The sequence below is a fragment of the Eleutherodactylus coqui genome, chromosome 6 (genome assembly GCF_035609145.1).
Source record: "Eleutherodactylus coqui strain aEleCoq1 chromosome 6, aEleCoq1.hap1, whole genome shotgun sequence".
Taxonomy (NCBI): domain Eukaryota; kingdom Metazoa; phylum Chordata; class Amphibia; order Anura; family Eleutherodactylidae; genus Eleutherodactylus; species Eleutherodactylus coqui.
Window position 1 is genome coordinate 161627837 of NC_089842.1, and position 24779 is coordinate 161652615.

The following is a 24779-nucleotide window of genomic DNA, read 5'->3' on the forward strand; positions in this document are numbered from 1 at the left end:
AGACAATCTGTCGTGGCAAAGCTGGCGCTGCGGCGAGGATTCCCGGGATGCAGCATGTCAATTCTTTTTTTTTTGTTGCGGCTTCGCTCCTCTCTATGGCAGAGCCGTCCACAACGGAAAAGCATGTGGCGAAGCCGCTCCAAAACCTGCACCTAAGTGGTGCAGGTTTTGAAGCTGCGATTATCCCACGGAAATCTCACGGTATTTCGCTGCGGGAAGACTGCAAGTTTTCCGCGGTGACAGTCCCGTTGGAACCCAGCATAAAGTCGTCAGAGAGCGCCTTCCTAATAGGAGCGGCCTATAGCTGTAATAGGCTGCAGGTACATGGGGCTGCATAGTCAGATCACTGTATTATCCAAGGTTAATGCACTCTCCTTAAGCACATTTCCCTGGGTGTCAGATCTACTGTATTTGCATGACTAATACTCTCCACTTTACCTCTAATGTATTGTTTACACAGATCCAACAATGACAGGTTTGTCTACAGGCTCCAGAAGGATAAAAAACGAGACAAGTTCCTGGGCTGGGGCCAGCTAAACAAAAGGGTAAGCGATTGCACCTTGCATTAAAATTGTACCATATTTTCTCGCATTGTCAATAGTGTTTTCATCTGTCCTGTTGCAATTACAGATGAAAATGTTCAAAGGATATTAGTAGGGATAGCCTGGATGTTAAAAATAAATAAATAAAAAAATTCTGCCATTTTCGAATACTGAACTAATCCCCCAACCCCCACTACAGACTAATATTTCCTTACAATAAATCTTAGTGCCACAGAACGTAAGTGCTCCTCAGCTGGGATAAAACGTTTCGCAACAAGACGTAAACTTACGTCCTGTGGATGACACTGGCTCACAACCTGAGCCCACACCACAGCGGGGGAATGGTGAAAACCACAATCCCTTATGTTAACTCCTTATGTGCCGCAATCAATGTGGATCACAGCATACAGAGGGTTCAGAGAGGCCAATAGGTTGCCATAGCCTGTGATAAGCGTTTTATGCATTGCAGTACAGAATTAAATGTAAAGAAAAAAATGCATGTGCACTAGTTTTCATTGTACCATATTGGGGTACATACGGCTTTTTTGATCACTTATTGCGTTTCTTTTGGATAACTAGTTTGTTCAATTGTATGGGTCATTACAGATACGATACCAAATGTGTATAAAAATATTTTTTTTTTCAAACCCAAAAGGAGTGCACATTAGAGATGAGCGAGCGTACTCGTTTAGGGTGTTTTTGCAATAGAACCTAATAGCTGCAGGCAATGCGGTGGAAATCCGTCCGTGGGAAGGAGGCCTTATGCTGTAAAAAAAGATACAATTGCTGTTTTCTTCCTCCCCTCCAAAAAAAAAAGTTTTACAATACTGTACATTTATGTAACAAAAAAAAAAACCCTTTCGTGTATTTCGGCGGCTTTTTTTTTTCTCCTTTAATGTACCTCATTACCCATTGCAATGATAGGGTGTGTTTGTAAAAATGCAGCATTTTCAGAGGCCTCTGTGAGACTGGCCTGAAGTGACAGTTTGTCCTTGAAATCTGTTGTTACCTTGTGCCGAGGTCCTGCTGCACTTCACTGATGAAAGTATAGCTGTTCATCTACTCAAACGTACAGTGTATATGCTGGAACGCATGTATTCTGGCTGCACCATCACACTAGGTGACTTGCTTTGTTTTTTGCCTTTTCTCCTCAGGGCTTAGTTTCCTATACAACACCCACTTCTCGAAAAACAGCCTTCTCAAAGAAAGGTAACAGCATGTTGTGTGTTATTACTTCTAGCTCTGATCTGGTTTGTGCAATGGCCACAGGCATTGAAAGTATTAATGTGTGCCATTAAAGTAACTCTGGGCCCAGGCCATTAAAGATGGCCACTACTCTCACTACCTGATGGACTAATGATGCATAATAGTGCACAGTGTGTAATACACTACATGATGCTTTGATTACCCAGTGCTGCCAACATGAGCAGCTTTGACCAGTCAACGCAGCAAGTAGTTTCTTAAGACTATTGACTTTGACTACCTGATGTACACTGTGCATTAGTATAAGTAGTAGTGTGGCCATCTTTCTTAGCCCAGGCTCGGAGACCACTTATAGAGAGATTACCTTAGCAGAGACATTGGCTGCATGTCAGTGGGATATATTGTAGTGTCGTTTAGAAGCTTATATCTCAGTTGCATGGATGGAAGCCTTCTAAGGCTATTCTGGCTAATTATTTCTTTGCCATTGGCAGGCACTAAAGACACCTCAGTCATTGGGAAACTCTTAAAGATGAATGATGCAGCCACATCTGATGAGGAGGAGGAAAAAGATTACTATTTCTCAGACTCCTCTGGCGAGGAGCACTAAGCCCTGTTCAGTGAGTGAAGTCTATATGTATAAAAGGATACCGTTTCTGCCTTATAACAGTCAAGACTTTTGTATAATGTTCAAGTCTTTTGTATAATGTTCAAGACTTTTGTATAATGTTCTAGTTTTGTAATATGTTAAGCTTAATTTTAAAGGGGAGGCTGTGCTTATAAATGTCCTGTATATAAACCCTCCCCTCTTAATAATCAGCGCTGTCGTTTGTTCATCAAACGGAATTTTAAAATTTTGTACCGAAGCTTTTATAAAACTTCTTCCTTCAACACTCTGCCGTGTATCGTGTTCTGTAATGGGGTTAAGTGCATAATTGTCACATTTTATACTAATAAAACTTTAAATATTACAGCAGAGGAATCGCCATTCTTTGCCAGGGAAATGACAGCGCATTCACGTTAAGTGTAGGGATCGGTGCCTGTTAAGTCACCTCCTCTATTCTCTGCCCCACCCAACACAGCACCTGTCTGGTACTTCACGTCTGCCCTGTTCACATGAATGGGGCCATACAACCCAGGGGCAAGAGTGAGACTTTCTGGGGTGGAAAAAAAGACCCTCTTTTCTAATATGCAACTTTGACGAGCTGCTCGGCATGTGCTTCCTAAAAGGATCATCATTGCATTCCAAGTGTGGAAAACATAGAAACCAGAAGGGAGAGAGCAGTCACTGCCCAGTACTACAGTCATGGTTCTTATGCTTTCCATACTCTAAGCATACTCTGAATGCAATGATGAATATGCCCCAAAGACGTGGTTGTTATGGATACACTGCCCAACAACCAATTTTCAGACATGACTCTTCTGTTTGCCTTACTAGATTTGAGCTAGTGTGCTAGAATAGAGGTGGTGAAAAGCATCTTGGTGGCAGTCAGACAAGGCCAGCCCCCATTACAGGCACAGGTAGTAAAACCTTTCCAAAAACATTTGGGTACAGAACCTCTCTAACCTTATATCTCATCAGAGATCAAGCATACATATTTAACCTGCATTTAGGACAAATCTTTTAAACCTACAGCAGGATATCCTAACAGTTAGCGTATATTTACACAAGCGAGTGCGATATCTGTCTGAGAAACGTGGACAGATATTACACTTGTAAAATGCGTGTTTTTTATACAACTACAATGTATTTTTCGAGAATGTTCCAATAGTGGTAAAAAATAAAATAAATAAATAAATAAATCACGCTTGCATGTCCCTCACACTTACATGCGAGTGTGATGCTTTTTGGTTCTTGAGTAGAATCGCCCAATAATAGGATGTGCTGCAACCTTCATCTCGCAGCATCGCTGTGCGCAAAACATCGTCCATGTAAATTAACCAATTTAAAATAATTGGTTCTTTTCACCTGGGATTTCTGTACATCGTGCAGCACACAAATTGGGTGTTCATATCAGTTGTGTAAATACACTGTTGGCCCGGCTTCACACAAGCATATTTGCAAAATAAATTATGCTTTTTTTATGTGCACATCAGCATATTTTACTGTACTTTGTTTCCCCAGTGCCATTATGCAGCATTTCACACATTTGCGCACCTCTTATTTGACTTCTATGCACATGCAAAAATACAGAAAGGTTTATGGACTCATTCAAAGCAATGGGTTTTATTCTCTGTGTACTGCGCACGCAAATACCGTATATACTGGCGTATAAGACGACTTTTGAACCCCGAAAAATCTGCTCTGAAGTCGGGGGTCGTCTTATACGCCGCTAATACAAAAAAAAGAAAGTGTCAAAAAAAAAAAAATCATTACTCACCTCCCCTGGTGTTCTGCGGCGCTGCTGCAGGCTGTCGCTCCCTCCTGGTCCCTGGCAGAGCATTGCTTTCTGGACGCAGGGCTTGAAATCCCCGCCTCCAGAAAGCTAATACTGTGATTGGCTAACACACGCTGTCAGCCAATCACAGCCATTCAATGACATCATTGAATGGCTGTGATTGGCTGAAGGCACGTGTTTTCTGGAGGCGGGGATTTCAAGCCCCGCGTCCAGAAAGCAATGCTCTGCCGGGGACCAGGAGGGAGCGACATCCTGCAGCAGCGCCGCAGAACGCCGGGGGAGGTGAGTAATGATTTTTTTTTTTTTGCTCCGCTGTATTCCCGGCGTATAAGGTGAAAGTTGGGGGGTCGTCTTATACGCCCCGCCGCCTTATACGCCAGTATATACGGTATACCCGTGTGAAGCCGGGCTTAGACCACTATTATTGCCCCTCCTTCTGTCTGACCACTTAACTCCCCATGGCATTTAAGTGGCCAGGATCAGTGTGGTCTCTGCTGCAATGGCTAGAACCACAGTGTCCGCTATAATATACAGCTGGCAGTTCCAGGTCTAACGCCATTGCCACTTTGCACATAGATGGTGGATTGTGCAAATCACTTGGTGGCAGCACCGTATTTTTATATATGGTGGATGTCCCCAAGAGATTAAAGTTGGCTAAATGGGAACATGACACTTTATAACTCCCAAAGTTTTCCTAATGATCTAGAATTTACTTTACCTTTTAGGCTGCCTTCACACCTGTGCTAGGGCTCAGTTCAGGGATTTTATCTAGGCTTTATTTTTGGAGGAGAGAAACCTGAAAAAAGATGTTTTTTTTTTTTCTCCCCATTGATTGATTGATTTGATTGATTGATTGATTTTTTTTCCTTGTTTTATTTCAGAGACACAAACTAGAACCGAGCCCTCACGCAGATGTGTAAGCAGCCTTAGGCGGCCATGTCACTGCTCACATGAATCGTGTGAGATAAGAGTACAAGAAACATTGCAGCATGTTTTATCTTGGCGCATATAATGTGCACATACATGCCAAGATAGTCAGTATGCCATGACCTTACGTACTGAGTCCCACGTGCATATATTTCACACCCTGATGCTGTGAGATAGGGTAGTGTGAGCCCGGCCCCAGAGTCTTAGGCTGCCTGTTTATGGCCCGGAATATCAGTAGCGATCTTCCACCATGGAGGAGCACTACAAGGTCTGTGCAATAAGCCTATCCAAAGTATAGGCTCACCGCAGAGAATCGTGGCATGCCTTTAATCACGCAAGTGGAGAATCGCTATGATTCTCCGCTTGTGGATGTCAGGCTGCGCTCCATAGTGCTCCATGTGCGATTTATCGCCGTGGATCTCGCTATGACATCTCGCCCGTGGACAGCCAGCCTTATTAGGAGAAGAGTGGAATTAAGAGGGGTGCGGACACCTTCCTTGAAGGTTACAATATTACAGGTTATAGTTGTTGATCCAGCGATTATTCTGATGGCCAGATTGGCTTCTACCTTATTGGGGTTTTCCCCTGCCTTTGGATCAACGTTTTGGTAGGGGGTGGAATAGGCTGAACTGGATGGGAACATTTACCTTCTCGGTCTAACATTCTATGTTACTATTAGATTTCCTGTCATCACTACTTTAAGAGATCTCACTCATAATAATTGTTGATATTTAGGTTCTATTCTAATGTGCTCTTCTCACTTGTATCTGACATGAAGATTTGCACACAGTTGCAGTATTACTCTGTAGCATTTATTTACATATGATACAAATATAAACACATTATAAAGTGCATAAGACAAGTGGCACAGAGGACTGGAGAGAATTGCCTGCAATAACATCCCCTCTGTAGAAAAATGATACAAGATGTCACTGATTACACGACACTCTGCTTGCGTTTGTCGCTGGGCTGCAGCATCTTCGGATCAAACACGTAATGGAGGTAGCAGTAGATTTCCTCAGCCTTCTGTTTGCTCACGTTTCCTTTGCTTACGATCTCCTCTACTGAGCTGCAAAAGAGATTGAACAAATTACAAATCTACACAAGGGCTTAAATCACACAGTGCATTTTTGCTGCGATTCTATCTATAAGATAGGCTCATCTCGGAGACCTGTAAGTGCTCCTCCCCCGCGGCAGAATATCATTCGAGTTTAACTGCACATGAGTTTTGTGCATTTTGCATTCTTTTGAATCGAGTCATACACCTAAGCGATGTTTTTTCTCACTGCGTTGCTGCAAGGTAAAAAAAAAATCATGGCATGTCCTATTTTTGTGAGTCCCTCAGAACGTGTTGCCAATTGTTTTCAATGGTACAGTCAAACAACGCATGCTGTGCAATGTGATGTTTCCCATTGAAATCAGTGGCAAACACTTGCCAATCCTCAGTGTGTGAAACAAGCGGCAAAGGACGGGAATTTCACAGAAGTGACACAAGGTGTTAAAAATGCATGCTGACGAGCATAATATCGGGACAGGTTTCTGGGCTCAATATCATGTGCGCCCGTGTGAATGCAGCCTTACTACAGAAGTTCTAGACATGATTTTCCTGGATTTTTCAATAAAGAGTTTCTACATGTTGCTGGACCTACTTCCTTTTCCTGTAATGCCAGAGAAGCTAGAAGGAAGACCCCTAGTGGCAGCCACTTCATAACCGTGGTAAAGCTACAACATTTTTAATGCAAGTATATTACAGAAATTTTGAGACCGACACCCAGATAGTAGAGAGTGTCCCTTTAATTCCAGCCACATTATGCCTAACAGGCCATATTATCACAATTTCCTTAGTACAGGTGACTTCATGGTGGTCATTTCTGAGGCCCTAACACATGTTCTCTCTATGATCAGTAATATCCAGCACTGGATTATAATTGGCTCTAGCCATAAATGGTAATTACATGCACAGGACACACCTCTAAGTCTTGTTTACCATGGCCATAGTTTTGGGTCTACTTTAACTGCACTACCCTTATCACACACTTCTACTCAACCAGACTTGGATCACCATAAAGTTTTAGGAGGTAAGGCCGGTGGTCCTGACCTCTAGGGACATTTACTAGAACAAACCATCTTTTTCGCTATAGCATGCACAGAGGAGAAACTTGGTCTAGTCACTGGGGCTGAGAAACTGTTCCTGCAGGACCACGGTTGAGGTACAGACCCCATATTGCAGGGATTTCGGCTGACAAAACAGATTCTGTATGTTTAAAAGGACACTTTGCTCTCCTACAGTCCTGCTCACAATACATTAGAGTAACGTTTTTACATAAAGGCTAAACATATCCCTATGGCTCCATTTACCCAACTAAGGCCAAGAGTGTCTATTCCAACAATCCTAAAAAAAAAAAAATCGGTATAGACATTCATGCAAACATAGATTGAACAGTCCCTACCTAACTATCCACCTACCGACCTCTTCATTTTAAGCCTATGAGTGAAGGTATGCGTACGCCTCTACAGTGACAGGTCAGAGTCACATGTCAGGCAATACTCCATTATGTGAGCACAGCCCTACATGTGTTTCCCATGAAATAAGTCTGACCAGAATTTCCTGTGTCTTTTCTGAGAACACCGGCTTGTCCCGCGCCTGTTCTGACCAGAAACGTTGAATACCATTCCCTTTGTAAAAAGGTGTGTCAGTACTTTCTGATGCTAGGGTCACTATGTAGAGACACCCCCTACTGCGAAGTGCATGGTGACAACAAATTGTCTATTTAGGGGCCTATTCACACCTCCATTAGGGCTTTTCAGCAGTTTGATTTAGTTTCTTTGCCCCAAAAGGATCAAACAGATCTGTTGATTTCAATGGGTTTTTAAGCAAACAGAAAGCTTTCACTTCACTTCTGCGCTCTTTGGTTCATTTTTTAAACTAAACAAATGCCAATAACTATTTGTTCTGTTTAAAAAAAAAAAAAAAAGGAACTGAGCACAGGTGTGAATGGGCCCTGTTTCATATATTTTAAAAAGGAATAGGGGAAGAAATGGAAAATATAGAAAAATCTAAAAAAAAAGATGCCCCAGAAGACTAAATATTTGTATCATTACTTCTCAAGAAAAGAGTCATTTCATCTAAAGTGTACAACTTTGCAAGTCTTTATAACAATGACCGTTTCTTCTTACCTGTTTGTTATCTGGCTAACAGAAGGGACGTGATGACACAGGTTTAAGGCTGTGATGTAGCTGACATTGGGGATGGATAGGTAGAAGTTCAGCACCTCCTGCTTGTGCCCAGAGACCTGTGTGGGCACGGTTATCCCCGTGTTTTTCCTCTGCTCCAGGGACACTAGCTCTTTCAGTAGCGCTGCCGTCTCCTCTTGGCTTGAGCTGAAAAGAACCTGGACCCCAGCGCTGATTAAAGAGGACAACGTACTGTCATAGTACTTGGTTCTCTGGAACAGTCGTGAGGTTTCGCCTGAAATGTGAAATATTAGATAACGTGATGTAGTTGCATCGTACTGGAACCATGTCATTAAAGCTGTAAGTTTCCCAAAAATAAGAACAGAGCAAGGAAGGAATATTCTGTTGCTTTAGATTGTCATGTTTAGACAATGATTTTCCAATACATTACTGAGTACAGTGGGATAGCGCCTTGTGCAATGACAGCAATAGGTAGATGAATAAAGAAAAGGAACCTTACCCAGCGTGGACGACCAGTCCAAGGGGAAGGGGCTGTCACCATGCCCGAAGTCCCAGTAGGTTAAAAAATATGATTCTTGTGCACATGGGCATCCAAGCCAAAAATTGCCGTTTTGTGTAAACAAGAGGAGAAATATCCAAAACAAAAACGTGCATTAAAGGGAATCAACCAAAACAAACGTGGTTGGTGACAGAAAAAATAGTTAACATATACAGAAAAAAGTAGTAGTACACTTGAAAGCATCTGAGAAAGGCGACATAATATCGCCGAAGCATATTGCATTTGATCCAACGTATGGTTCGGTTGAGCCCCTTAAACACTTTCCAATCCACTGGCTGATGTCTATTATGACATTCTGATTGAAGGTTGTACATCTCCAATGTCGGAAGACGTCCGTCAGGGTATTCTTACTGTAGATTACTGGCCGCTCTGTTATCGGGGGCCTCTCCAGCATGTCCCATACTGCAGTACTGGCTCTAGCCAGCAGATGGTGTCATTCTATAATGGCAGAAAGAGAAAGCCCCCTAGGAAACCCTGAATCAAAAATTGGATTGCAAAGGGTTAATACGCATCTTGTGAGCACAGATTTTGTGTTTTGGATATTTCTCCAAATAGAAAATGGAGTATCTCTCCATGTAGAGCGAACCAACCCCTGCTCTCTTACCATCACCAAACACCAATAAGAAAAACCCGTAGCGTGCTTTGGCCCTTCACACACCCTAAGCAGTTAACTTTAATTTCTGCCACACATCAGACTGAGGTAGTAAGAACATACCTGGTTTCACCCTGTCCTTCTCCACAATCAGACAGACCCTCTCAAACATGCTGCGTAAGTGCTTGATCCGCTCCACCAGTTTGCTCCTATTAGCACTGTTGGAGAATTCAGACTGGGACTTCCTCTCTACGGATAAGCGGTTGCTGACAATATAATCGCAGCCCCCTAGGGAGCAGATGTCCACTCTGACCCCATGAGTAGTCCTCAAGTATGTGATGACCTCTGGTCCAGACGAGATTTCTCTGCTGTCAGCAAGGATACAGGGGCCCCCAGTGCAGGCTGTGGACACAGGGGTCTTTGTGACAGAAGCTGTCCAGGAGGACTCCATTTTTTTGTTGCAGAGTTCTAGCTGCAGGGATAGAACCAACACATGGAGAACAGGCATTACTTTAATCAAACCGAGCATTAAATGAGGACAATGTAATGTCATAGTATATGCATAGACTGGGGAGTCATGGCCTCCACTCTGTAGAATGGAAGCATTACATGTAATAAGCCCAGCCTAAAGGAATGTTCTAGTTCTTTATATGGCCATTTTACATGGTCTGCAATGATGCGGACAATACTTTACTCTACCCCTTAATGAAGGAGCCCTTTTTTGTCTTAAGGACCAAGCTATTGTCATTGTCACATTGCAAGAGCCATAACTTGTTGACATAGCTGTGCGTGGCCTTTTTTTTCTGGGACAAGTATATGTCAATGACAGCACTCTGATGTACATATAATGCGTTCTATTACTTTTATTACATTTTTTTGGGGGGTCGTGATTGTGAAATTTTGAGAATTTTTTTTCTCATTGTTTTTACAGCATTCACCATTCAGTAGAAATAACATGGTAACCATCTGGATCAGCACAATTATTGCGATAGCAAGCCTATGAAGATATTTTACTACTTTTGCGCCATAAAAACACATTTTAAAATAAAAAAAAATTGAATCTGCATCGCCGATAAGTTCCCTAAAATGTTTATTTTTCTGGCAGCTAAGCTATAGGAGGTCTTGTTTTTGCAGGATGAGCTGTAGTTTTTATTGGTACCAGTTTGAGGTACAGACAACTTTTGTAGTGTTTCTTGCGCTTTTTTGGGAGGCGAATATAATAATCTTTATTTGTATAGCGCCAACTTATTCCGCAGCGCGAACAAAAGAAAAATAGAAGTTCTGGCGTTAAGTCTTAAAATTTGTTTTATGACATTCACCATATGCAATAAATAACAAAATATTTTCATTGTATAGGTCATTCCGACCACGGCCATACTTATTATATTCTGCTTTTTAAATAATTTTCTTTGGTATTTTACCCATTTTAAAGAGTTTTGTGGAAAAATGCATATTTTTTTGAAAATGTATTTATTTTTTTTAGAAATAAAAATATATTGTAGAGCATTCTACTAACCCTATGATAGCAGCCTGTTAGACTGGAGGCAGAATTTTATAGGCAGAGTTACATGGCAGATATGGAGGCCTTTGTCAGGCTTCCAGTTGCTATGGAAACCTATTGGTACTTCGCAATCACATTGCGGGGTGCCGACGAGTGATAGAAGGAGCCTCACTCTCCCTGTTATCTGCTTACATGCTGCAGTTGCTATTGATTGTGGCATGTGAGGTGTTAAACTGCCAGGATCTGACTGGTCACTGCACCTGGGGGTTAGAGCAGCAACCTGGCTGCTAGTAATCAGTCAATATACCACCTTTAAAAGATGTATGTATTAAAGCCCATTAGTGAGGTCAGTAAAAAGGCGTATTGGTTGTCACTAAGGGGTTGATCACGCTGTATGAATACGACCCCAAGCAAACATTTTATCATTCATCGGTTGTTCAAATAATTTAAGCAAGCATTAAAATCCTGCTGCCGCCAATTAGAGCTCCCACACACTTGAGTTTTTTGAACGCTGCGTTTTTTTTTGTTGTTTGTTTTTTACGCAAGGGTCAATGGGACTTTCTAATGTTAAAAACACATTGCACAAACTTGCAATGTGTTTTTAACATTAGAAAATCCCATTGGCATTCACTTTAAGAAAAAAAAAAACCGCAAGTGTGTGGGAGCCCTTAGACAGATGTCAGCAATGACTGCGATCAGAGCTAGCTTCTGTCACTATCACTTACCTCCTAAATACCGTGGTCAATGCACAACATTGAAGTGGATGTGTGTCCCATCACCTCTTCCCCGCAGTGCAATCATAGGGTGTGGATAGTTGACATGACTACATAGGGCCCAGAAAAGTTTTCCAATTCTGTCATGGATTGCTAGATGCTTAGACTATTAAGCCCTGCCTGGCAGGGCTTAATAGTTTAACTGTAGTAGTACAGTTCACTACAATATTGAAGTATTGCAGTGTATTGTACAAACAACCAAATCACCACAAGTTCAACTATTCTGCCGCGGGGGTAGGATCCAGATATTAGGTAACTTCACTAAATCTTTAAATCACATTGGCCAGTAATTGGCTCTATTCCTGCAATGACCCAGATGTGACACTTGTCGGTAACGTTCTCTTTTTCATGGCTCTCTTCAAAGATGCCAATTAATATAATATAGATGTTACATTTACCAAAACAAAACGTTCATTAGACAAGATTTTTCTAGTGTTTTGACTATCAAACATAATCAATTATTTTTAAGTGTCTTTAATAAACGGAAGACTTAAGACACGCACCTTCTCTGAAGAGCGGATAAGCCCATTTGATGTTCCAGGTCTACTGATGTTGACTGAAGATCTGGCATCTGGCTGAAAATCAAGCTTATTTGATAGAGAAGCCTGAAGATTAAGCCGCATCTGGCACCTGTCTGCCAGAGGAACATCACACACGTTCTTCCTGTCAGAAGCTGAACCCTTACTCTTTACTATAGTTCCGTCTGGTGGTGGTTTGGTGAAAGAGGACAACTTAGATGAATTCTCAGGTGGGGAGTTGACCTTTAATTTGGAGGTCACCCCTGGTTCCTCATCACTGGAGTCATCATGGATGAGGATTCGTCTTTTCTTTTTTATCGGTTGGCCCCTGTTTTGGTTGCTTTGAGCATCATCGAGTTTCAACCTGCGTCGTGTAAAATATTGTTTTCTCCCTCCAACAAAGCTGTCCTCCTGGAGGAGGTCAAAATCAACCTGGACCTCCTCATCTGTGCTGCACTTTTCTTCCTCATCCTCTTCTTCGACACAGAAACTGTCTTCCATGTAGCTCTCATCTTGTTCTGGAATCTAAGGGCAACATAGCAGAAGAACACGGCATGAAGTCTAATCGGCAACATGGCCTTTTGAATCACATGGATTCTAACAAGGCAGCAGCCATTTCAGACTGGGGCGAGGCAGAGTGACTAGTATTAGATGAGTATTCCCTCATACATTTCCATGCTTATCGTAGAAGACACTGAAAATTGCCATTGTTGGCTGCACAGATTGCCATAAGCAAAAATACAGACAGACAAATTGAAGAAAAAAGTAAACGGAATTTTCAGTTTCATGAAGAAGTAAGTGAACCCTTTTCAAACTACCTGGATTTCTGCATTGATTACTACTAAAACGTGGCCTGATTGTTATATTTTACAATAGTAGACATACACAGTCTAACTAATAAGACAAACACTTGTAATGTTAACATTTTTTTATTGAGTGCATTAAAGGGGTTGTCCCGAGGCAGCAAGTGGGTCTGTACACTTCTGCATGGCCATAATAATGCACTTTGTAATGTACATTGTGCATTAATTATGAGCCATGCAGAAGTTATAAAAAGTTTTATACTTACCTGTTCCGTTGCTGGCGTCCTCGTCTCCATGGTGCCGACTAATTTTCGCCCTCCGATGGCCAAATTAGCCGCGCTTGCGCAGTCCGGGTCTTCTGCAGTCTTCTATGGGGCTCCGTGTAGCTCCGTGTAGCTCCGCCCCGTCACGTGCCGATTCCAGCCAATCAGGAGGCTGGAATCGGCAGTGGACCGCACAGAAGAGCTGCGGTCCACGGAGGAAGAGGCCATCTTCAGCGGTGAGTAGAGAAGTCACCGGAGCGCGGGGATTCAGGTAAGCGCTCCGGTGAGCTTTCTTTACCTCCCTGCATCGGGGTTGTCTCGCGCCGAACGGGGGGGGGGGTTGAAAAAAAAAAAACCCCGTTTCGGCGCGGGACAACCCCTTTAAGTAAACATCCAGTGAAGGGAGAAAACTAAGTGAACCTCTGTGTTAATGACTTCTCCGAGAACTAATTGGCAAAAAGGCCTTTCAATTTAAAGTGACCCTCCAGTCCTGGACAAACAAAGATGGCCGCAGTGGTTCTCTGACTAACTAAATAGTCTAAGACCCTGCTCATGCTGCTTTAATTGGCCAGTGCTTCTCATGTGAGCCTATGACATACAAAACTTGTATATCCGTGTGCTGCCCAATGTGCGCTATGCCTGAGAATGTTAAATGCAACTTGGCCATCTGAATACTGCCTTACTCAGGTTATTTCTCCTATATGCAATTAGGAGTTTTTCCTCCTGTAATTCTCCTAAAGGCCTTTCTCTCCCAGACGTCTTCAAATCTAGCCACAATGGGTAGTATGGTGGCTCAGTAGTTAGCACTATTGCCTTGCAGTGCTGGACTCCTGGGTCAACATCTGCACAGAGTTTCTATTTGCGTGTTTTCATGGATATCTGCCGGGTACTCCGGTTTCCTTTCACATTCCAAAAACATACAGATAGATGAATATCAATTGTGAGCCCTGTGGGGATAGAACCCAATATCAAGTGATGGAAAGCGCTGCATAATATGCATGCACTATATACATGTCCCATTTGCACCTCTACGCCCGTCTGCAGACTTCTCGACTTAACAACTATAAATCTTCCAGTCATACTGATCTAATCTTATCTGCAGGGAACTTATATAAGCAGAGCCAAGTTACCTCTACCGAATAGACCCTGGGTGGGTTGTTCACATCACTCCAGATTTACCAATTGTGCTAGGGGTGGGTGGGGGTTCTCAAGGCCATGGAAAAGCGCTATAAACATGCATCTCATATATGTAACAACTGATTTAACACAACCTCATGCATTCCCACAGTGCTGGCAGGCTTTGCAGTTAGACCTTAATATCTCGACTCGGTGAGATGTCACATTGCAAAAAAAAAGGTAAAAGTATATCACACAAATTAGTCAAAATCCATACCCACCTGGGAGAAAACAGCCATACTGTGCCTCTTGTGCACCAGCTTAAACCTACTACCAGCCGCGGGGCTGCGTACAGACTTCAGGTATACGGCACACATCTCAGAGTCTGCGGGGAAATGAAGCCAAGATTATTCAAGCAAATACACAGAATGCCATGTAATGTGTTTGTAACAGAAAGGGAAGACGAGGAGGTTTTAGAGACTGTAGCTTATATTCACAGAAAACAAAAGCGCTCCCTGCAATCAGAGTCCTGCAATAGAAGATGGACAGACTGCTGGATAGTGTAGGTTCTCAGCAAAGCTTCTAGATTATGTGATACTTGCAGAAATGATCACAAAATAAATTGCTCCGAAATGACATCTCACACAACTCCATTATATAACAGTACAGCATTCTGGACTGCTGGACCGTTTTATCCAACAAAGCACCATCACCATGCTGTCACCTCCCAATCCACCATATTGCACGTACCATTTAAACCCTGGGACAGTTGAGTGTTGTCATTCAGGAATCCCACAAGTGACGTGTCCTGCTGATTCTCCGAATCACTGCTCTCATCCGATGATACTAATTCAGCTTCTTCTGAGGATAGTTCAGCCTCATCGTCAAGGAATTTCCTGGCTGCATGCTGCAAGGGGATAAGAATGGAGGCTCATCATGTGACCACTAGTTTATGTAGGAACGTAGCTGCAGCCGACCCACGGTGATTGCACGCGGATTACCACCAACTGCCTGGACTTGTTACTTGAAAAAAATGCCAAGTCCATGTGCAGGCCACCATTAGTTACCGCGGATCAGCCACAGTGTTTATGGGCACTCTTAGAAGAGCTCCACCAACTACACTGGAGAAGGCTACCTCTACTAAACCCAGAAAGGTACCATTTAAAAGGAGCACTGGGACATGGAGACAATTTGGTTTCCTGACCAGCTACATTCGCCCCAAAGGGACCAGCAGTCATCTTGCCCTGTGACATGATACTAGCACTTCTGCTCTATTGTGAGCGACATATCTTGGCTTCCACCTAACCGTACCACTCAAAGCAAAAATTATGTATAATGGAGTGTGAAAGACTTCAAGTTCTAACCACTAAAGTAAAGGTCTTTCCATATGCCTGCAAGCTGCGATTGTGGAAGATCGGTGGTGTGACTTCAACCTTCTGAGCCTAAAGGCTAACTAATATGCAACAGGGTCTTCAACCTACCATTTATAATACTGGAGTGTCCTCATGAGGTATTGAGGCCTTTGGCCACCTGAAGAGAATGGGACTTCTTATTTAGCTGCTGTAGACACCTGACCCAGGGCTAGATCATTGACTGACCCCCTCAAATCAGATGGAAGGGGGCAAAAGCAGAAGTTATGCACAGCTCAAGGGTACAGAACCTAGTACACAGATACTCAACAGGCGGACTGGGGTCCAACTGTGTACCAGGAGAAGAAGGAGCCGCCACCAGTTCCCTTCCCCCTCCACTAACTCCTTACAGTGCGATTAGCGGGATCACACTGACGGGATCAGACTTAGCTTATCTCCTCCCTCTGTCAGCGATCTCGAGAACACGAGACGGAGGTGGGGGAAGAGCGAAGCTACATTGTGGCTGAGCAGTAGGAGGCAGTACAGAGCTCATCTATAGGTGTGTACTGGTGAGAAAAGGGGGAAAGAGGATAAGAGATGTGTTTTATATGGGACTGTATATTAGAGCTTATGAAAGGTGGGGGAGGGATCTTTTACATAGGACTGTATGTTGAGAGGCTGAAGGTAGAGGCATGTTGAGTTTTTTTTTTATATCGAACTGTAACAGAAAAGGATAGGAGGGAGAGTGTGGTGTTTACATGGGACTGTATGTTAGAGTTGAAAGGAGGGGAGTGAGCTTTCTTTGCATGGAACTGTATGATGCAGGAGATGAAGGGAGGTGAAAGCTTCTTTTTTTTTTTTAAATGGAACTGAATATGAAGGAGGATACTATAACCAGAGGGGCCATATAACTTCGTGGGGGCCCAAAGGGCACCATTTACTATGGAGGAAAGTTACTTAGAGGAATATTGGGGGTAGCAGCAGGATGGGAAGAGTGTGCAGAGATGAATCGTAGCTGGTGATGGTAGTCTGGGCCCAGATGCAGAAGTCAAACAGAAATGGATGTCACCAATCAGAGAAAACGTCACTTGCCATCTGGAGGTAACGGACTTGTAATCAGTATCTCTGTGGAGTACCGGTATCCTGGCTTATAAGGCCGTTATGTATAAATGAACACAATTCTCTCTCTAAAAGACAAGCCCTCACACAGCGCCACTGATGAGCTAAGTGCAAAAGTAGTTAAAAAAAAAAAAGGCATATTTGGCATCACCATGCCATAATTTATACGTAATTATAGTCACATGCCTGGTTTTAAGCCTCATTACCTGGGTTTGAAGGACCTTCCCCGGACAGCAGACCCAGGTAAGTGGACCCAGTACTAGTTGGGTACCGCTGACCTAGTATGTATTTAGAGAGATACAACTGTATTCCACAGAAACAGTTCCCCCTCCCCCCAACTTGCGATTTAACTAGAAAGACATCTATATACGGCTTTCACGTCAAAAGCCATTAAGTTCCTGTAATGTGCCGCTCACTGGGCTGGAAGAAGCGTTCCTTCACCCTTACTAAGCAATGTGCATGGAGCGAACGCAGAGTGCGAGACCTTTGCTGTACTAGCGGGTTGGGAGTCACAGGTCATGCAAGACACTATGTAAGCCCAGCATTGCCCCAAATACACCCCCCCCCCCCCCCACTATTTGTAGGGAAACAAAACACCGAGTGTTTTAACTTTTTCATTGCCGGATTGATTTTCACACTTTTGACATATAAAATTAAAGTAATTCCGGTTTTATTTGTGTAACACCGCACACCACTAAAACACCCAAAAAACAAAACGATCATCTCCCCAAAGCCATATATAAAACCCCAAGACATTGTGAATATGCTGCCAGCACATTACACTCATTTGCTTCAGGCGGGTTTATTTAGTATTAAAAGTAATGTATCCTCAGGTTTGTTGCTAAAAGCCCGACGGAAGCCGAGACACACAATAGCTGCCGGAAATAACCGTACTGTGTGCAGCGCTCATACAAGTTAATGAGCTCTATGAGAGCGGCTTCACACGTAATGTGCAGAGAATAGAACCCACTGAGGTTGATGGCTTCATTCGCATTTAGCCCTTTTTTTGCACATGCAAGAAAAAAAAACAGGACTTGCTTTATTTTGTGTGCATTTGTGTACCAAAGGGCTCCATAGAAGTCAATGGGGTGTGCACACAATATGCAGGGGAATGTGCAAAAAAAACCAGCACATGCCACTGGGGAAAAGAACACATCTGGACCTCATCAGGCTAAATAGCTTGTTAAAATCAGCGCAGGCAGGGGGAGTGTTGCATGCGCATATAAACAGACCATGTATGCACAAAAAGACTCAGTAAAATGCGTTGATACGCATGCAAAGAAGACTTGTACACATAGCACAATAACCTAATCCGGTCCAGTTCTTGGGGCTGCTGAGGATTTAAAAAAAATCATGGCTGCTTACTTCTATGTAGAGTGCCACACCTGTTCACAGGTTGAGTCTGGTACTGCAGCTCAGCTCCATTGAAGTGAATGACTAGTGAGCTGCAACATTACACATAACCTATCTTCAGGTACGGTCCTATACTTGGGAGCAAAATAAGCCAGGTTTTTCTAATCTTTTTAATGTCATTGGGATCTAATCTGCTGCACGAAAACATTATCCTGTCTTACAAACCTGCTTCTTACGCTTAAGTTGTTGAACTTCTTTCTGCTTTCGGCTATTCTGGCCATTACCCTTGTGATGAACGGAGGGCTGGTCAAAGCTTTCATCATCAGAGACCAACTGTAAAAACAACAGTCCAAATATTAAAAGACATTCAAGAACTACCATAAGGGTGCGTTCACATGCAGCAGAACAATCCACAACAAAATTGGTAGCAAAATCTGCCCAAATTAAGGTGGATTTCGATGCAGAACCACAACAGACTTCATGCCCTTCGATTGAAGGTGTGAAATCTCCTGCAGATCTGCATCAAAATCCACTTCCAATGGTGCGGATTTCTCTAGTACAGAAAACCCACCAGTTGTGAAGTGTCCCACAATGCTCAAGTACTGAACATGAGGCTAGTGAAGACCTGCTGGCATTTGCTACTCTATGATTTAGCCCAGGCATCCTCCACGAGGTCAACGCATCAGCAGAACAATGCTTTCTTCTGTGCCCTACATGTGCCTATACTGAATCATTGTGGTATACTATGTATGGAGTCGGAATAGGATCTGTGCTAGTGATGCGTTCCATTCGCAGAGGATTGCCTCGACTCCGAGCCGAATTATAGGGAGTGCAAAAGTGGCCAATGCCCTGGAATCTCCACAATCTGCTGTTAACGCTGCCATCTATTTTATAATTTGAGCACAGTGTGGCGGTCGTATGTGACCACCACTTTGGTCTATTGTATACAGTGTAACAATCTCTCCAACATGAGTAGCATTAGGCCTCATTCACTTACTGTGGAAAGAATGTCCTTGCGGAAATAATGGCATTTCTATACCCGTGCACTAAGTAACAACCCTGACCGGGGGGTACATGTTGTAGCTGAAATCTACTAAGTGCGTTCATTGACTTGGCAGCAAGTACGACAAAGTCACAAGTTTTTCTGACTCACAGAAAAGCAGAACTAATGCCATAAAAGTTCAAATGCTGTAAACTCACCCGAGACGGTAAAAGCACAGTTATTACCAGGACATGGAAATATTCTCTATGTGTATGAAGATGGGGGCAGAGGTCACCTACTGCGGAACAATGAAGTGAAAAATAACATACACCGAGGAAGAGTCCAAGGACGAGCACATTCCGTCACTGCCTTTCAAAATCAGCCTTGAACAAGCAGCGGAATTATGGCTTGTTGCCAGGCAACAAATAGACGTTGATGAGATTTATTTTTTCTACAAATTACATGAGTTCTGTCTATTCTCTGCCTGCCGCCAGTTTTGTATAGACGATAGAAAGAAGGCTCTCCGACCGGCGCATCATTAACTAATTACTAAAACAACGGAATGACGTGTTTTTACCCTGCTGCTTGGGATATGAATAGAAGCTGTGAACTATGCAGCCCTCATTGTACACGAACATCCATAATGATATATATCCCTACTTGTATAAAGATGATGGGCTCTAAAGGACTTCTAGGGTAATCTTACATACAATGTAATAATAAGAAAGGGGCCAGGGCTGGATGAGCGGATGATAAGGAGCAATGTTACCAAGTGATCAAAGCACAATTCCGCCATCTTTGAGGGGGGCTTGTTTCTACGATGAACGCTGCAGTAAACATGACCTTATAACGTTATTCTGTGGGTCAGTACGATTACTGCGATACCAAACTTAGGCCTCCCTCACACATGGCGTTTTGTACAGCGTTTAGCGCTGCCTTTTCAGCCCAGCGCTAAACGCTGTAGAACACTCCCATTCATTTCAATGGGGCTGCTCACACAGCGATGCAAGTTCTATTCTGGGGCGTTTTCAGCCCTGCGTCGCCCATTGAAATGAATTGGCAGCGGTTTTAGCACTGCTGAAAACGCGGCAACACTTGGTGCCGCGTTTTTGGCAGCGTTAACCGCTCGCCAATTTTCGGGGTTAGGACTTGCAATAGAAGCCCTACCCCGAAAATCTGTCCCAGCTAGTTAGAAGAAAAAAAGAAAGTTAATACTCACCTAGCCGCTGCAGTCCGGGTCGCGGCCGCTGGTCTCTGCCGCTCATCCGGGCTTCTCCAACACTCCCAAGTCTATTGCTGTAGGCCAGGTTTGAGAACCCCGCCTCCAGCAATAGAGTGCTGTGATTGGCTGTCAGCGCGCTCGATGCCCAATCACAGCCCTTCATTGACTGTCTCAGCCAATCAGCGCCGGCAAGATCTGATTGGCTGAGACAGTGGATGAAGGGCTGTGATTGGACATCGAGCCAGCGCCGACAACCAATCACAGCGCTCTATTGCTGGAGGCGGGGTTCTCAAACCTGGCCTACGGCAATAGACTTGGGGGTGCAGAGGAAGCCCAGATCAGCGGCAGAGACCAGCGGCCGCGACCCGGACTGCGGCGGCTAGGTATTAGTTTTTTTTCTTTTCTGCATTCTTAGCTGCGTTTTCAGCCGAGCTGAAAACGCAGCCAAAACGCTGGCATAAAGTATGCCAGCGCTGCTGAAACGGGGCGGAATCTGCAGTAAAAGCAGCGTTGAAAAACGCTGCGTTTCTGCAAACGCCTGTGTGAGGGGGGCCTTATATAGGTTTGTTTTTTTGCTTAACGAGTTGTAAAACATCTTTGAAAAAGAATAACATTTACTGCCGTCATCTTCTGACAGCCACAAGTTTTTTATTTTTCTGTCGACAGTCGTGTGAGCGCTCATTATTTTCAGGACTTCCTATTGGTACCATTTGAGTACACATGACTTTTTCTTACATTTTTCTTGGAGACTGGGTGACCAAATACGCGCAATTCTGGCCTTTTTCTGATAGCATACACAGTGCGGTGTAAATAATGCATTACTTTGATAGATTGGACTTTGACGGAAGCAGCGATAGCAAAAATGTATTTTTCTTTTATGATTTTGATTCTTTTTTTTAAGTCTAACCCATGATCTGTAACACCACAGTTCATTACTGGTGGATAATCCACAACGTTTCCGCCACAATGAAACATACCTTATATGTTACATAAAGCTACCCTTATAATGTTCAGTCAGCACGCGGTGTGTAACAGTGATTGCAAAATAATTGCGCAATCACTTTTGTTATTCTTTTTATTAAGCAAGGTTAACGGTGAGCCGACTGGATTAATTGTAAAGGCAGATTTCCTATATAAAAATACAATACAATGGTAATTGAATTACATTATTCCCCATAATTGGAAAACCTTACATGGCAGAAAGAAAACGGATATCATATTTGAATTCAGCGCACTCAAGTTACTATAAGCTGCTTATCTGTTACAAAAATTGTGTTGAACGGTGTAATTAAAGCTTTTTTAATTTCGATTGAAACATTATTTTTTTTTAGTCCCCATAGGGGACAAGAACTTGTGGTATGTTGTCACACCACAGTATTACATTATACCGTGATCTGACAGGCATTCTATCAAATCCCAGCACAGCCATGGAGGCTTTTAGGAGGCCCCAGCTGCCATGGAAACTGAACGAAACCCTGCAATCTCCTCATGAGGTCCGTTTGGCACTCCCAAACTTCGATTGAGGCATTTAAATGCCGCTGTCAGAATGGACAACAGCATGTACAGGGTTAACAGCTGTGATCAGTGCTGGTTCTTATGGAAGCTGTTACAGGCGGGTGCCAGCTGTAAGAAACAGCCGATACCCGCATTGTATGGAGCGGGATCAGCTCCCAATTCCCTGAACCTCCAGGACATAAATATACATCCTGGAGCATTAAGGGGTTATACCACCAAAGGAATTTTATTCCCCCTTCCACAGGTAAGAGATCCTAGTCCCAGTGATTGATCCGGAGAGGTCCGGCATGTCCTCAAGTAAATGCAGCAGCAGTCATACAAATGCATTGGCACACGCTAGAATTCAGTTCTCGGGATCATGGAAGTTCCCAGTGGTTGAACCCAAATTAGTCAGCAAGTTATCATCTATCCTCCGGATGCAGAATAAATTGATTTGGTTAGATGACCCTTTTAATTCCATATTTTGTATATATGATATTTTATATATTATGTATCCAGCTATCTATACAGCCTAATGTACTGCAGTTTGTCATCAAAACAACTCTGCCCTCATGTGGATGTATTATGTAACTACACACTATGCCTCACACTCACTCATCATCACCATAGCATCTACAATAACTTCATGCCTCACATCATCTACACAAGTGGCGCACAACTATCGTTCTCAATCAGACACACAAGCCTACATCGTTAAATGTAGTTTTCATAAATCTTCCATAACAACGGTTTCACGAAGTGACAAAAGTTCTAATTTAGCAAATTCGAAATGTAAATCCCGTGAAACCCTTCTACTCCTGGAATATATAATAGCAAAGAGCAGTGCTGAGCTTCACAAGCAGAGAGAATGAAACAATGAAGGGACCTCCATGTTGGCTTGCGCTGGGTATTTTGTGTATTCTAAACACCATAATTCCTTTAATCTAGCATCAATGGAACCTGGTGGTGGCGAGATAATCAATTATTCCGTATTACTGGATGGCTGGCTAGATCCATTCTTTTTGTTTTTTATATTTAAGATGGGCAGAATTTACCCAGCAGTAGACTTACTGTGCTAAGTACATGTCTGCGCTTCTTAGTCGTGGGCACCGGCGAGTCAAAATCACACTCACTGCTTGGGGTCTGCAAAACAAAATTGAAAACAAATTAACGAAAACCAGACACAGCACATTGTTAAATGATTGAGCCGCATCCTCGAGATTCCCAGCGCATTGTTGTAAGACGCTCCCCCCGGCTCACCTCTGGGGACCTGAGGACATCGGCATTGGTCAATTTTCTTTTCCGTCTGAAGACAACATCCTCCTCACTGTCTGAGCCGCTACCTGTTGAGAGTCGGCAAAAATCCCAGAACAAAACAATAAGACGCGAAATGAAAAGGCAAAAATAAAGAGAGCGACAGCAATTAAAAAACAGAATCCAACCTCAAGTGTTCAGTGGCCTGCGGCTAGAGAAACAAAACAACTACCCTGGGTGACATCACTTCTACATGGGGGTTTAAAGGCTTCTACTGGGGATGTGCTGGCTTATATAAAAGAGGGAAAATAAGGTTTCTTAAATAGAACAAGAACAACTGCAGTAATAAGACGGAACAAGTAGTGGATCCACAGACTGCGAGGGGAGTGTAGAAATCCTGTTTACTAATATAAATGCATACATAAATAATGATTATTAGTCAAGAGGTTAGCAAAAAGAGAAGAAGTAGTACTTCAAAGATCAGACTATATACAGGATGGTTTTATAACCGTAGAGATACACAAGTCTGCAGACTAGCTGTATACATAAAAATACACTTAATGCACAAAATGAATTAAAAGGATGGATGGGAGCAATTATGAGAACAATTGCAAAATTTAAATTGCACTCTGAAATGAGCTACTGCATACCATTTAACGGTGCTCTCTGCTGTAAAATATTCCTTACTTGGTAAAAGGGTCCTGTGGCAATCAGTGGATAACAGTATACAGTGTTAAATACTCAACAGAAAACTAGGAGGAACTCTGCGCCAAGTGTTCTATTTGCGTAGAGCACCACCACAAGAGAGATTATAGGTATTCAAATGAATGGGCTGTCCATTGTATTACATGAACATGCTGGGTCCCCCCCAATAAGTTAAATGCTCTCAATGGCTAGGCTCTATTCTGACTAATATATGAGGATCTCTTAATGATGGGGCCCTTTTTTCCCCTCCTCAATTTTTGTTTTTTCCTCCCCACTTTCAAACATTTTAACTCCTAGTTATCCATCGATGTAGCTGTATAAGGGCTTGTTTATTGCGGAATGAGTTGTATAGATCGCATAATATAGTATGTAAGACTAGAAAAAACATATGTCCATCCAGTTCAACCCATTACCCCCCATTGTTGTTCCAAAAGAAGGCAAGAAAAACTCAATCAGGTAGAAGGACATCCAAACACTGATAGGGTTACTTAAATAACACGGACAGAATCGAAAGCTGCATTTAATGGGTTAATAGCCTAAAGTCACAGCTGTTGTGGGCGGGTGTCGGCTGTCAAAGGTTTTTAGTGTATGGAGCGGGATCTGCTCCACATCTCACTTCACTTCTGTCCTGGGCGTGAGTAGTTTGTATGAACACCCCGGGCATGATAGTATTGAACTAAAAAACGCTTTGAGACAGACTAATGTTTTTCAGCAGCATTACTGACAAGAGGGCTAGAAAAAGGTCTACTATCACAAACACTACTCTGTTGTGCTGAGTAACTTTAGAAACTCCTACATCTGGGCGAGAAAAAAAAAAAAAAAACCACACAGAATGGGAGGAATTCAGCCAAGCAGCACATGTGAGAAAGATTTGGGTATACTAATAGATCACAGACTGAACGTGAGTCAACAA

At 43.0% G+C, this 24779-nt stretch overlaps 2 protein-coding genes across 2 annotated transcripts in view; one reads left to right on the top strand and one right to left on the bottom strand.

Moving 5' to 3' along the window:
* The window catches only part of MIS18BP1 (MIS18 binding protein 1), a 65340-nt gene extending 62705 nt beyond the window's left edge, over positions 1-2635 (top strand). Inside the window, exons 15-17 of the mRNA XM_066608095.1 lie at positions 461-545; positions 1697-1751; positions 2237-2635. Coding sequence (XP_066464192.1) covers positions 461-545; positions 1697-1751; positions 2237-2352 — 256 coding nt within the window. The 3' untranslated portion in view covers positions 2353-2635. The remainder of the gene's footprint in view (positions 1-460; positions 546-1696; positions 1752-2236) is intronic.
* Positions 2636-5875: 3240 nt separating this feature from the next.
* FANCM (FA complementation group M) overlaps positions 5876-24779 on the bottom strand; it is a 133363-nt gene continuing 114459 nt past the window's right edge. Inside the window, exons 15-23 of the mRNA XM_066608097.1 lie at positions 23168-23250; positions 22979-23050; positions 18435-18542; positions 15139-15295; positions 14670-14773; positions 12192-12731; positions 9538-9886; positions 8246-8537; positions 5876-6137 (exon numbers count right to left, since the gene is read on the bottom strand). Coding sequence (XP_066464194.1) covers positions 6005-6137; positions 8246-8537; positions 9538-9886; positions 12192-12731; positions 14670-14773; positions 15139-15295; positions 18435-18542; positions 22979-23050; positions 23168-23250 — 1838 coding nt within the window. The 3' untranslated portion in view covers positions 5876-6004. The remainder of the gene's footprint in view (positions 6138-8245; positions 8538-9537; positions 9887-12191; positions 12732-14669; positions 14774-15138; positions 15296-18434; positions 18543-22978; positions 23051-23167; positions 23251-24779) is intronic.